Genomic DNA, 14,894 nt, shown 5'->3' on the forward strand with positions numbered 1-14,894 from the left:
GTGTGTGTGTGTGTGCGTGCGTATCTGCATTGAGTCACACATGTCTTGGTATCCTGTCACAATTTACAATAGGTATTTATAGCCTTTGTTTAGACGAGTATATGTCAGAGAAAGCACCATGAACCCAGGTCAACGAACACCTGGATCACAGAGTTTATAACGATGCCCTTATATGCTTCAGTACTTCAGTGGTTTCCAACCTTTTTCGTGTCAAGGTCCATTATTTATTTGGCATTTGAGCCACGTACGGACCACCATTTGAGCCACGTACGGACCAGCATTTGAGCCACGTACGGACCACCATTTGAGCCACGTACGGACCACCATTTGAGCCACGTACGGACCACCATTTGAGCCACGTACGGACCAGCATTTGAGCCACGTACGGACCACCATTTGAGCCACGTACGGACCACCATTTGAGCCACGTACGGACCACCATTTGAGCCACGTACGGACCACCATTTGAGCCACGTACGGACCACCATTTGAGCCACGTACGGACCACCATTTTAGCCACGTACGGACCACCATTTGATTGCAGACCCGAAACAGAAGAATATGTTGTTGTTGTTGTTGGCTAAGATTTTGTCCACATTTCCGTGCTGTTGGCAAACGTTGATCAAAGTAACAATTCTTCTACATGCTCTAATTGTGTAGACTTGTAAATGAAGTAATGCAGATAACAGCTGGGGACCACCTGGAACCCCGTCAAGGACCACTGGTGGTCCCCGGACCACTAGTTGGAAACCACTGTATTACCTGGATGCATTTGTGCATCACATGTTTTACTAAAGTAAAAGTATGAATACTGCAATATAGTATTGGTATCTAAATGTTACTTAAAGTACCAAAAGTATAAAGTACCCATGTCCCATTCCAAGTTTTGAAATGTATAAAAATATTTCTAAACAATTGTGAGCTTGTAGATCGGCTATATTTTCAAATGGCTGAAATGTATATATACTATATATATATATATATATATATATATATATATATATATATATATATATAATTAAAATCTACAAAGTAACTAGCTAAAGTTTTCAAATAATTGTAGTGGAGTAAAAAGTACAATATTTTCCTCAGAGATGTGGTAGAAGTAAAAGTACTGAACATTGGAAATACTCCAGCAAAGTAAAAGTACTTCATAATTGTACAGTACTTAAGTAAATCCAACACTGGTATTGAAAGATATTTTGGTCCCTCTTCAACACACACAAAAAAAGCAAGAAATCACAGTAACACAACCAGTTAATATAAATAAAATGGACAAAAGCAACAAAGACAACATTTCTGTCTATAATTTAGATTAAAAATGCTGTTGTTTTTTCACACCAAAGAAATAAAAGACATATACACAAATGCAGAGATACGATTCAGTACTGTCCAAAACCTCACTGTCAAATAAGTGCTAATACGTTAGAGAGAGAGAGTCCCTTTTCTCTCCCTTTAAAATGGTTACAATGAAGGTGGACCCCCAAAGTAATTAAAGATACTGAACTGAACTGGTCAGTCCTTTCCTAAGTCCAGTCGTGTCTTCACCCTGAAGTCATTTCATTAATTCATACTGTACTGTGTAGAGCACACCATTTCAACTCAGTCAGGCGCGGTGGGACTAATTTCAATTGAAGCTGGAGTGCTGCGGAGTTGTCTGCTACGGCAGTACTTCTCTCTCATTTCAATGAAGACAGTCACCATTCACACATGGCAGCTACATACTATTTCTTCATTCCCCCAACGACACGTCTCGCGCCATTACTTTTTCTATCCAGGGCACGAAGGTGGAGACCTTGGTGTAGACGCCGGGGGAGTGTTGGGTCCTGCAGGCCTGGCCCCAGGACGTGACCCCGTACACCACCCAACCGCCGCCCGGACGCTCGCACACCAGCGGACCGCCACTGTCGCCGCGGCAGCTGTCCACGCGCCGGCGCTCAGGCTCGGCGCTGCCGGCGCAGAGCATGCGGCGCGTGAACGCGCCGTGGTAGTGCTGCTGGCAGTGGCGGCGAGGGAGCAGGGAGACGGGGGCCTGCTGCAGGGTCTTGGAGTAGGAACGCCCTGAGAGGGAGACACGCAGTTACAAAGATGTGGTGGACAGTAGGAACGCCCTGAGGAGAAGACACGCAGTTACAAAGATGTGGTGGACAGTAGGAACGCCCTGAGGAGGAGACACGAAGTTACAAAGATGTGGTGGACAGTAGGAACGCCCTGAGGAGAAGACACAAAGTTACAAAGCTGTGGTGGACAGTAGGAACGCCCTGAGGAGAAGACACGAAGTTACAAAGATGTGGTGGACAGTAGGAACGCCCTGAGGAGAAGACACGCCGTTACAAAGATGTGGTGGACACTGGACAGCAGCAAAGTACATTTACTTGAGGTCTTGTATTTTCACTATTATTTTCTTGTTTTTGAAAAACAATACCGTATTGTCCCGAATATAAGACGACTCTGATTATACCCCCATTTTTCAAGTCTCATTTGTGGAAAAAGAACATTGAATGTCAAATAGTCCCCGATTATAATACGACCCCTGTTATTTAGTATACTTCTATTGGACAAAAATACTAGACCAATAGGGTAAATAACGCAGCAAATGTAAAAGAAAAATACTTTTAATACTAATACATCAGACTTAAGTATCACTTTTCTTAGTACCAAGTCACTTTACAAAAAACATTTTTTAGAAGGCTCAGTTAAAAGGCTAAACATTGAGAAAAGAAAAATAATAAAAACATTTAGCTAAGACTAAAAGCCTTACAGGTCTTTAAATAAATACTTTCTGAAAAGTCTATGGGAATAAAATGATTGGAAATCGTCTTCCGGCCGATCGTCGGGGGAGGGACTGCGACACTGGCTCTATAAAACTGTGCCGAGCACAGAACGTCCTGTTCACATAATGTAATGCTCGTAATAATGCTATCTCGTGAATCGAGGCAAAACAAACAGCTGTCAAAACGACATTCTCCACCACACAATGGCACTAAGAGCCTTTCATTCCCGGCAGGTCATGTGAAAAAACAGGACAGGCATGTCTATCAGTGTCTTGTCAAAGCAAGTATCCAAGAAATAGAAGTGACACGGTTGATGCGTGACGCGAGTGACGTAGAAAATATATTTATATATCTACAAAGGCAGGAATTTCTTCTCTTGTGTGTCTCTGTGTTCCTTTGCGCTATCTCCCCACTTTGTGTCTTTGTTTTTTCGAGAAAAGAAATCGTGAAAATGTGGCGTGAATCTTTGAATATATATCCTTTCAGAGCGAACGTTTTTAACTCAAATCTTTGCTTCTGGGGGGGTCCCTGGAAGTTGGAACAACATATTTTCAGATGGGTGTCGGCGGCAAAATACATATAATTCTAGGGGTCCTTGACATGAAATAGTTTAAGAAGCCTCAGTCCAAAATGGCTTAATTGGGTCAGGTAGGAGGACCACTACTAGCTGATATCATACAAGGTTATTGCATGAAGCTCAAAGCATAATATCTCCCCTTCCCAGACAGGATTTCCATTCTTAGCTCAGCAGTAGAAAGTTTGAGTGCGGGAGCTAGGTCCTTTATTTATTTGTTAATTTATGTAGGCTATGTATTTATTTGGGTTGAGGGGGTGGCACAGTCGGTATAGCGCTGTCGCCTCAAAGCTAGAAGGTCCCGGGTTCCATTCCTGCTGGGGATGCTGCGGGCGTGTTCATACCTACATAAATTTAAGTTGTTGTTTTTTTGTCTTGCAACTTCAACAAACAAACCTAGCTCACAATAGCTGACATCTGGGGACAGATTTATAGGCTTATAATTATTAATTCATCATCTGTTGGAAGTAATCCACAGGCTTTTCGTTTGCGTGACTATAGCTTGTCTCCCAGATGACACTGCAGCTTTGATGCATTCAAAGATGTCTTTGATTTGAAAGCACTACAGCCAGTGGTGGTGTAAATTAAATGTTTTTGTTTGTATACAGTATACACTATCAGAATATAGAATAGACTTTTTTTTTTCTACACCTCAAATATCTTTGCAGAAAAGAGCCAAGCTGAGCAGCGACATGTTGTGATGAACAAATAAATAATTAAACAATTTTGAATAATGTTCCCTAGAATGCAACAAAGAAATATCACTTGGAGCGCTTTTAAGTACGTTTTTAAGTTATTTTTTGTTCGTTTTTTGCCTATGAGGAGAGTCAGTATATTGCTAAACGAAATGTCGGGCAGAAAAAAACACACACAAAGAAACAGTTTTTTTTTTCCCTTGGGAAGGAAAATGAAATATTATTTAGCCCTTTTGAGGATTTGTGCCAGTGCTCAGAATCCTGTCCCTGGCCAACATGAATGAATTGGTTCCCATGACACATCTGTCTTTTCTTTTATCTACGACCACACTGTCTTAATGCCCTTTCCATGGGGGCTTAGGATGATGACACTGCATGTACGTATGTGCAATATTTTCGAGTGCGTGTGTGCGTGCGTGCGCCGTGCCATCTGACTGAGAGTCAGTCAAACTAAGCAGCTGTACAATGCACATATCTCACACTAAGCTGCGCTAACACCTCACCACCTCGCCATAACACCCTCTCTAAATAGCCTATCTTCTCACTGCAAAATGGCGCACTAACACTCTTACACAATCTTACACAAAGAAAGGAAAAAAAACACACAATCTTCCTGAGAACACAAGCATGCATCCCCAGCATGTGGCGTCCCTCTTTGGGACGCCTCTCTGTGACGGAGATGTTTTAAAAAGCTGCTGAGACTAATAATGACACCGGTGACTAATGACTTCAGCATTGTGCTCACAGAGTTCACTCGAGACAAGACGCTGTGTGTCTTTGTAGTTTGTACACATTTAAGTGTTGGCCAAACACAGATGTTACCGAAAGCCGCAGAAGTCAAACAAGCACTCACTATGGGTTGAAATCCTTCAACTGGATCGAGTACGTACGATGTCACGAGCCAATTAATCATATCAAACCTAGTAATCATTAGCAAACCTATTTATACCTGCACATTCAAATAGTAGAGCACAGGGGGGGGGGGGGTGCTGCATGCTAGAAGTACTTTGTTACTTCCTTCGTAATACATTTTACCCATTTAGACTTAAAAAAGGCGATTTAAAAAAAGTCTTCTAAATCAGTTTTCTGAAAACTGTTTCTGTCAGTGGTGTTCAACCTTTTTCATGTCAAGGACCCCCAGAATTATCTGTATTTGGCCGCGGACCCTCATCTGAAAATATGTAGTTCCAGGGACCTCCCAGAAGCAAAGATTTGAGTTAAAAAAATCTTTGCTGTGAAATAATATATATTCAAAGATCTTTTGCCACATTTTCACGAAAAAAAGAAAGATCTACAGTACAAGCTTGTAGATCTGCTATTTTTCAATAGCTAAAGTATAACATAATCCTTAAAACAACAAAAGGGATTCCCGTCCCGTCTCCCTGAGGCTCTCGGGTCGTTGACACTCCCCTTGACACTCTCGCTGAAACTCCCTGTTGCCAATCACCGGCACATTAAATGCACCGCCAATGTCACAGCAATTGTTCTGCTTCACACGCTCCACGCTATTATATATTTACATATAATTGTTTTTTACTTTCTCTTTCCCTGCTTGCTCTCTCTCCACCCCCCTGTCCTTTTTCATCTTCTCCCCTTCTAGAAAAAGTCTGTTTACACACAAACAAAAAAATCCTCTCTCCTTTACAGCTGTAAACCAATAACGAGGGTAAGAAACTGCTTCAGAAAAGAACAGCGCTACGACAAAACCCGTCTCCTGAGACTATACAGCAGTGGTTTTCAACCCTTTTCATATCAAGGTCCATTATTTATTAGGCATTTGAGCCACGGAGCTACCATTTGATGACATTTAGCCTCTCTTATATTCTTTAAAACTAAAGAATATTTTGTTGAAAAAAAATCTTCTATATTCTCTAATTAAATGCAGATGTACGCTCTCAAGAGTTAAAAGATCTATAAGGGTCCCTTTGGTTATAACAACTCTCCATCATTTAATCTGGGGGCCACCTGGCACCCTCCTCAAGGACCACTGGTGGTCCCCGGAACCATCACCCTGAACCTATGCGCTCAGAGCTCATATCATTGAGGTGAACCATCACCCTGAACCTATGCGCTCAGAGCTCATATCATTGAGGTGAACCATCACCCTGAACCTATGCGCTCAGAGCTCATATCATTGAGGTGAACCATCACCCTGAACCTATGCGCTCAGAGCTCATATCATTGAGGTGAACCATCACCCTGAACCTATGCGCTCAGAGCTCATATCATTGAGGTGAACCATCACCCTGAACCTATGCGCTCAGAGCTCATATCATTGAGGTGAACCATCACCCTGAACCTATGCGCTCAGAGCTCATATCATTGAAGTGAACCATCACCCTGAACCTATGCGCTCAGAGCGACAAAGCACAACATCATCGTGTCATCCTCCTTCCAGGCCTTCCTCCTCACCTAATCTGCACCTGCACATTCCGTTCACATGTTAAGTCTTTCAGCCTTCAGTACAGTACAGGTGTGGTCTTTCTTTTTTTACCGTGCAGTCAAATGCCATTCATGAATGCGTAAGCTTTGTTTTAAAAAAGCAACCACTAAGCATAGAATAAAAAAACCTACTTAACTGTTAAGTAAATAATTGCAACAATTTGCTCCTCACTTTGTTTGAAGGACTTTTTGTTGTATAATATGGAATGATTGAGTGCACGCACATGCGTGCAAACACACACACACACACACACACACACACACACACACACACACACACACACACACACACACACACACACACACACACACACACACACACACACACACACGCAAGCATATCAACACACACATGTCATTGTCCATAATGTACTTTGAGTATTTTCTCTGTGCAAAATTTGAAATGTGATTTTGTTTCTGCCTCTTGGCCAGGTCCCACTTGTAAAAGAGACTCAGTCACAATCGATTTATAGCAACGGAGCACTTTTACCGACGTACCGGATGTTATGCCGGATGTGGTTGTAAATGTAGCCAAAACACTCTCCATGCGATCGACAACAACGGGAGGTAAGCTTGAATCTATCTTGACTAGCCACTGGACAGCGGAGGGCCGTCTAACACAGGATCTTTTCTTAGAATTGGACGGGATGATTTAGATCGCGAGTTATTAACGTTTTAAGATTTTCATTCTCGTCGGCTAAACAGGGGGGAACATTTTCGATGACGTTCCACTGTTGCGCAACATCGAGGATTGCGCAACAGGCGCTCCTAGGCTGTGGAGCGATGCGATCCGTTTTGGATAAAACTTTGTCTTGGGCGTCGGGCGTTGCTAATAGAAAGGACGGTGAACTTCGTCCTGGGCGATTGGGGGTGTTAAATAAAGGTTAAATAAATAAATACACACACACCTGTGTCTCCCCAGCCGGTGATATGACAGTTGCTGGCCTGTTTGAGCACTCTCTCTTTCCTCAGCGGCAGACATGCGGGCAGCACGTGCCGGGTGAAGGACACGCACGCTCCCGGGCGGCGCTCCAGGCCCATGGCGCCCGGGGACAGGCGCACCAGGGCCAGGTCGTAGTTGTTGCTGTGGGCGCGGTAGCTGGGATGGAGGACGACGTGTCGGACGCCATACTCCTCCTCGTGCTCCTCGGGAACCAGGGAGTGGTAGTCACCCAGACGGACCTTGTAGTGCTTGGTGTTGTTCCCATACCTGGAGGGATCAAAACTTGGTCAACCAAAGTGCTGTACATTAAGATCATAAAAACACGCATACAGAGATACAAGCAACACAAACAGCATAGTATAATAACAACATCAAAGCAAGACAAATATTACACAAGTTAATTTGGTCAAACATCATTGAAATCCAGGGAGAAGAGATGAGTTTTAGTGTTTAGTGTTTAGTGCCATGATTTTTTCCACCCTAAAACATGATCATCAGGTCTTATATAATGTTCTTATATGAGGAAGAAGTTTAAAAATGAACAAAAAGTGTACAGTATTTGTTAAAATGTTGTTTTTATGTGGGCACCCCCAGCAGTTCATTAAGTATGCCTGGTTTGCCTGGTGGGTGGTGATATGTAGGGGCAGACAGTTCCAGAGGTTGATATGTAGGGGCAGACAGTTGGGGCCAGCCACTGAAAAAGCACAGTCACCTCTGGACCTGTAATTGGATGCATGGATGGATGAAGGACAGAGAGAGAGGGGGATTGAGAGAGACATCAAAGACATACAATACCATGTCATTGTTTTTTTCCTCAATGTCCAGAGCTGCTTCTTTATTTTAACACTTCCAGTGCACTGTTGTTTTCCAGAATAAAGGCGAGAGAGTGCCCAGCAAATGAGACAGATTTTGCTCTGAAAAGCCCCGCCTTCCATTTCCCCTCAAAACCGAGAGGTTTCTCCATTCTCAGCCCCTGCCCTTTTACCCATCTGTAAAACAACTACCCTCTCCAGACCATGAATGCAGCATTTACTATGGTAAAATAAATGCAAATGCAACTCCTTTCCATGCCATGTTGGAAGGCAGCATTCAGGAGAATTGCATTTATTTCCGAAGTCTCCTGAATTTTTTCGCTATTTTTGTCCAAAAGTGCTACGGGATTTCAACCCCTAACACTCTCTGCACGTTCCTGGTAAAGAGACAGTTCTGTCAGGACGTAAACAAGGAAGCGCTGAAGAAGGAAAGTAAAAAGTATCCGTAATTTTGGTCAAGTTTAAGAATAGTTAAGGCTTTAGTCAGACATGACTCCAAGTAGCGAGCAGGTTATATAATCCACCAATCTCTCCTATAGCACTCTCCTAATCACGCTTCCTCTCCTCTCTCCTAATCACCCTTCCTCTCCTATGTCCTAATCATCCGTCCTCTCCTCTGTCCTCCATCCTTCTGCAGTTATCTCTTTCTCAGCGTGTTCTACAGAATCTACACTACAGCATTCTGGCCTCTGGAATAACATGTGGTTGTATGTACAGTATGTAGGCTCCTCTTGAAACTCATGATAAAAACGTGCTGATGATGAAACTAAATAAAAAAAGGTACAGAAAGCAAGACGAAGAAGAAGTTAGGGATGACTGGAACACAGGCTGTATGTTATTATTCAGTGTTTGAGTGAGTTTATCATTAGACCCCTCAGTGTGGTTGTCATGTGCAATGATGTCTTCCCTTTGTATTTAGGGTTTCTTCCTGGAGGCTGAAACCTTGACAGTCAAACGTGCCAATGAAAAAAAACCCAAAGAAAACAGTGATATAGTGACATCACATTATCATCCCCTCCCCTAACCCCTCCCCCTTTATCAACAACAGCTGTGGGTTGCGGCTTCAGTTCAGGTGGATCACCACCCACCAGTCGGCGTGTCCACATAAAAACTACATTTTAACAAATACTTTTTACTAAAAAAATGGACAAAAATCACTGCACTCCATCTTTAACCATTTACTGATGGATGGCGTGAAGGGGAGGAGGAAGGGATAAAGATACAGATTGAACCATTTTACTGATGGATGGCGTGAAGGAATAAAGATACAGAAGGGAGGAGGGGGAGGGATAAGATTAAGAATGAGGCAGAGTGATATATGAGAGAGAAGTGGAAGCAGGAGGAGGCCTTTAGGAGGGATATGAGAGAGAAGTGGAAGCAGGAGGCGGCCTTTAGGAGGGATATGAGAGAGAAGTGGAAGCAGGAGGAGGCCTTTAGGGCCGAGCCAAGTCCCCGTGTCCTGTTACAACCGCAAGGATCTGTCCGGAAAGAGATCCTCTACTGGGAAGGGTATAATGACTCTTCTGATCGGCAAGCAAGGCACACACAAACACGTGCGCGCAGTCGCGCACGCACGCACATGAGGGGTTTAATCAATCTGAATTGAGAGAGGGGTAGGGGCCTGGGGGGGGGGGGGGGGGGGGGGGGGACATGTTTATCTGTGCTTGCATACTTGATCAGCCTATTTCAGCTACCCATATGAAAGGTGACACTGTCATGCTGGAAGTGAAGTCACTGTGTTGGCTTACAGACAGATGCCTTCTCACAACTGATAACAGCTGAAGTCAGAGAGTAGTACAGCTCCGTGGATTGATTTACACACGGAAGCAAGTAGAGAGAAAACAGAAAAGGCTTTGTAATGTAGCTACATGTATACTTCACACATACTGTAATGTAGCTACATGTATACTTCACACATACTGTAATGTAGCTACATGTATACTTCACACATACTTCCTTATTTCGGTTAACTAAATGTATATACACTCCCTACATTATTTGTCTGGGTATCTGCTATTTTAGCAGGGGGGGGGGGACCTCATTCAGCAAATTAAATGGCCTTTTTTCTCCCTATCTTTTCTTTAAATTGACATGTCCACTGTGGCAGTTCACCCTGCCACGGACACTGAATTTAACAAACAGGATTCGAATTATTCTTTGTTGCAGGGAACATATTCTCTCTACATATTGTTTGATTGTTGATTGATGATTGATTGTTGGCTCCAGCTGTAGGGAGCATACCAACTGTGGGTCTGTGTATAGGGAACATAATACCAACATTGGGTTTGTGTAAAGTGGGAAACTGAGCTCTAATTATTATGTTTAGATGTGGATATTTTGTTGGGTAATATGTGACACTTTAAAATGTGTACATTAAATATAATGTCTCTGGACACCTGTAAAATTGTAGAATCAATTCAGGTTTCGTATGGTCCAGTGGGAGGGGCTTAGCCTATTTAAAGGATAATTCCATGCTAGAAGGCTTTTTTACATTTATTTGTAGTTGTTACGTCCCCAGACTCCCCACCAAAGAGGTCCAGGTGTTATTTTCCATCGCTCAATAATCTATATTTTTTGTATCCTCTCTTCATAATGTAAATAGTATCCCGAGCGGCACACTTTACTACTTATTTAGATGGAAATAAGCAAATTAGCACAAAAAACCCAACCCACCTTGAGGGCTTTAGGGGAAATAGCCAATAATGCACTTTTGCAGAAGTAGAAGTAAAATGATTGGAAATTGAAAATACTAAATAAAGTACAAATTCCTCTAAATTGTACTGAAGTAATCTGTCTTGGAAGAGCCACCCATCGACTAATCTAATATACGGCAACGTTTCTTCATGGCCACTGCTACAGAACTGACAATGAGGTTATTTCTTCTCTGGAATCCTGCCTCAAAGCAAAGCAGACCAGAAAACTGTCGTTCCCTGATGTCATCATTGCTAGGGACACATGCATCAGTAAGCAGGAACTGGGGATGGGCAATGAAGGACCGGAAAGTCTGGCGTGGCATTGTGAAATCCATGATCTCGACCGCGGTCGAAAATGTGGATGACTACCTACCTATGAATGTCCCATGTGTATTATGACATACTATACATCCACCTACTACATCCACACATGAAGTGGGTTCGTTACAAAATGGAATATAGGGAAGACTTTAGAATTCCTCCATGGCCCTAATGTGGAAATAGCAAGACGGATCACAGGTAGAAACGAAGCGCGAGAGGGCGCGTTTGTGTGTAACATGAGCCATAATACACTGCCTGTGAAGGAGCTCTGGTTTTCTAAGCAAAATAAACCCCTGGAAATTATAACTGACAGCACAAACCCAACGATATTTATCATAATCAAAACACACTGCCTGACAACAGACATCACAATGAACATTGCAGACTTATATAAGGCCTGTACATTTTTGGTGTTCTGTTTTGCTTTCCCTCTGCCGTTTACACAAGGTGAAAAATGACCAGATGACCAAAAATGACCAGAACCCTAGACCAGATGAAGTGGCTGAGATGAAGTCGGTATGGATGCAATAATCTCAGTATGCCCCACGCTCACCACAAACACCCTCAGTATGCCCCACGCTCGCCACAAACACCCTCAGTATGCCCCACGCTCACCACAAACACCCTCAGTATGCCCCACGCTCACCACAAACACCCTCAGTATGCCCCACGCTCACCACAAACACCCTCAGTATGCCCCACGCTCACCACAAACACCCTCAGTATGCCCCACGCTCACCACAAACACCCTCAGTATGCCCCACGCTCGCCACAAACACCCTCAGTATGCCCCACGCTCACCACAAACACCCTCAGTATGCCCCACGCTCACCACAAACACCCTCAGTATGCCCCACGCTCACCACAAACACCCTCAGTATGCCCCACGCTCACCACAAACACCCTCAGTATGCCCCACGCTCACCACAAACACCCTCAGTATGCCCCACGCTCACCACAAACACCCTCAGTATGCCCCACGCTCGCCACAAACACCCTCAGTATGCCCCACGCTCACCACAAACACCCTCAGTATGCCCCACGCTCACCACAAACACCCTCAGTATGCCCCACGCTCACCACAAACACCAGAGCAGTGGTCACTACATCATCATCATCATCAAGTTGTGGTTATACTGTAGGCCCATGTCAGAGTCTCGAGTGCATGGCCGGGTTTCATGAGAGAGGTTTAAGACCAGAGGGGGGGTTGGGAAGTCTGTTGAAGAGATGACGGGGCTTCAGGGAGGGGGGAATGGCTTCATGGAAGCTCTGTGGTAAATTAAAGCGTGCACGCCAAGTCTTGCAAAACGAAGACAGACACAGGCTTGTGCGTGTACCGACATTTTCACACAGGAGCTCACCAGCTGTGTGAATGCTGCTGCTTACCTCTTGAAGCAGTGTGCAGATGTGAGGACCCAGCATGTGTGGATGAGCGTGGCTCCACACACCAGCCGCCCGTCCCCGCGAGAGCCTCGCAAACGGATGGCGGCCTGCCATGGCCAGCCTCCCCTTCACGCACGCATGCACGCGCACACACACACACACACACACACACACACACACACACACACACACACACACACACACACACACACACACAGGTGCATTGTACGGTAAATACATGCAAAGCACAAACATGCAAAATATAACAATACACAAGGTACACAATTTCAATAATTATCACGGCTTGTGCTCTTTCTTAGCTATGAGTCATACTATATGGAGTGTCCAATCCACATCCTCATAACATCTCTATAAGATTATTTATTGCATTTGTTGGAGGAATTTCAAACACTATAAGGTTGTTTGTTAGAAACGACAAACACACACATCTCGAGGGTTATTCCTAATAAAGAAATTCAAACAACATCGATTAATTTATCTTCTTCAGACCGTCGACCCGGGGCCCACATTCACTTAATGTGGCCCTCAGGTTAATAACCGAATGTTGATATATTATTTATTTCAGCTCTGATAATTCCAAACATGCAAACATGACTCCCTTGAATGACTCTATTCTAAATTAGTAGCTGAATGACTAATATTAAAATATCATTGTCTTTTCTATGTTCAATGTATTTGTATTTAGTTCATAATGTTAAAATAACTATACTTTAAGGCATTTAAAATTAAATAGAAATATAACTTTTCAGGATTCCAATAAAAAAAAAGCAAAAGATTATTCAGAATTTCAATTCAAATATAGCAAAACTATATCTACAAGCTCCCATCCCTGCTCTAGGGCATTCCATCTTACCTCAGAGAGTTCTCTCCTCCGATGATCCGTCGCTGCCGAGTGTGTATGAGCCGCAAACCGCAAACAGAATCCATGCGTTCTGACGGGAGACATGCCGGGGGGGGAATGTCATGATACTGCCACATAAATTAATGTGTGAAGAAATGTATTTCCTGTCCTCATAGTATGAGTATGAAAAATGAGAATGAAACATAACATACTGGCTGACAACAAGGGAATATATTGGTTAAACCATGGTCATTCCTTTTCTGTTAACAATGATTTGATCATAATCGGGGGAGTTGTGGGGAAAAAAGGTTAGCAATAGTTCCAGGAAGTGACGTACCAGGAACATCTATAAAAGTACAGGAAGTGAGGTGTGCCAGGGGTTCCATTTTAGATATCAGAAAGAGTGTTTGGTGGTGGTTTGTCAATAAGACTCTTTTAAGGCCAATACTAAACCAGAATAAGAACTTGATAAACCACTGATTAGTTAATTTGACCAAAGAACTTTGTGAAGGGGAAGAAAGGAAGTTTGGTCGAACATTTCTGAAGGTTTAAGCTCTGAATCAGTTTAGAGCTTTTGCACAAAGGAACCGGCTGTTGTCTCCTGACTTGAAGGTGGGGTGAGTAATACACTTCATTCCCTTTTTTTGAGCAATGCATTGCCTTTTTATTCAATGAATTTATGGATTACTTGATTTTCAGAAGATATACAATTTTTGGTTAGATTTTTGGGATACTTTACTCGAGACATTTAAAGGAACTTTGCGTTGCAGGACTTTGACCATTTTCTTTTATATTTTGAAATATACTTTGAAGGACCTTTATTTTGTTAGTTCTTTAATATAACTCAGACATACAGTATTATGATTCTGAGGGGATACTTTGTGTGTAATATGTGGTTTTAGATATTTTAGATTTGAGCAGTTTCCCTGACTGGGCTCACTTCCTTCCTGGACTACAATTCCCATAATGCTTTGGTTCACTGCTCCTCCTTGTGGATAGGGGGAGGGCTGTCTTACTGAGACAACATGTAGTCCTAAAACCACATATTACACACATAAAGACCCCCCAGGAAAGTGTTCTAAATCTTCTAAACGTCATTAACATTTGCAAGTGTCCCTTTTAAGGGTGTCTGAGTTGTGTGCGCACAGATGCGAGTGGTGATGGATAAACCATACAGTATATTCAGGCTCAAATGGTGCCCTTATTAGATTATTAGACCGACTGCATTCAATGAGAACCCGCTCTCATATTATAGGCCAGTTAAACTTAGTAAAGTCTACAATCTGCTTTTTCAGAGGATCAACTTGACTAGACCACATCCAGGCGTGGAAGTAACACACACTCCTGATGAGTGTGTGTGTGTGCATGACGTTTGCATTAAGTGTGTGAGCGCAC

General features: G+C 43.2%; 1 protein-coding gene across 1 annotated transcript in view; it reads right to left on the reverse strand.

The window, feature by feature from the left end:
• Positions 1-1,020: 1,020 nt before the first annotated feature.
• Positions 1,021-14,894, reverse strand: part of prss12 (serine protease 12) — a gene marked incomplete at its 5' end in the record, with an annotated part of 39,711 nt that continues 25,837 nt past the window's right edge. Inside the window, 4 exons of the mRNA XM_080755312.1 lie at positions 1,021-2,061; positions 7,394-7,695; positions 12,641-12,763; positions 13,512-13,590. Coding sequence (XP_080611438.1) covers positions 1,733-2,061; positions 7,394-7,695; positions 12,641-12,763; positions 13,512-13,590 — 833 coding nt within the window. The 3' untranslated portion in view covers positions 1,021-1,732. The remainder of the gene's footprint in view (positions 2,062-7,393; positions 7,696-12,640; positions 12,764-13,511; positions 13,591-14,894) is intronic.

This window comes from Protomyctophum bolini (genome assembly GCF_963924005.1).
Source record: "Protomyctophum bolini genome assembly, chromosome: 3".
Classification (NCBI taxonomy): domain Eukaryota; kingdom Metazoa; phylum Chordata; class Actinopteri; order Myctophiformes; family Myctophidae; genus Protomyctophum; species Protomyctophum bolini.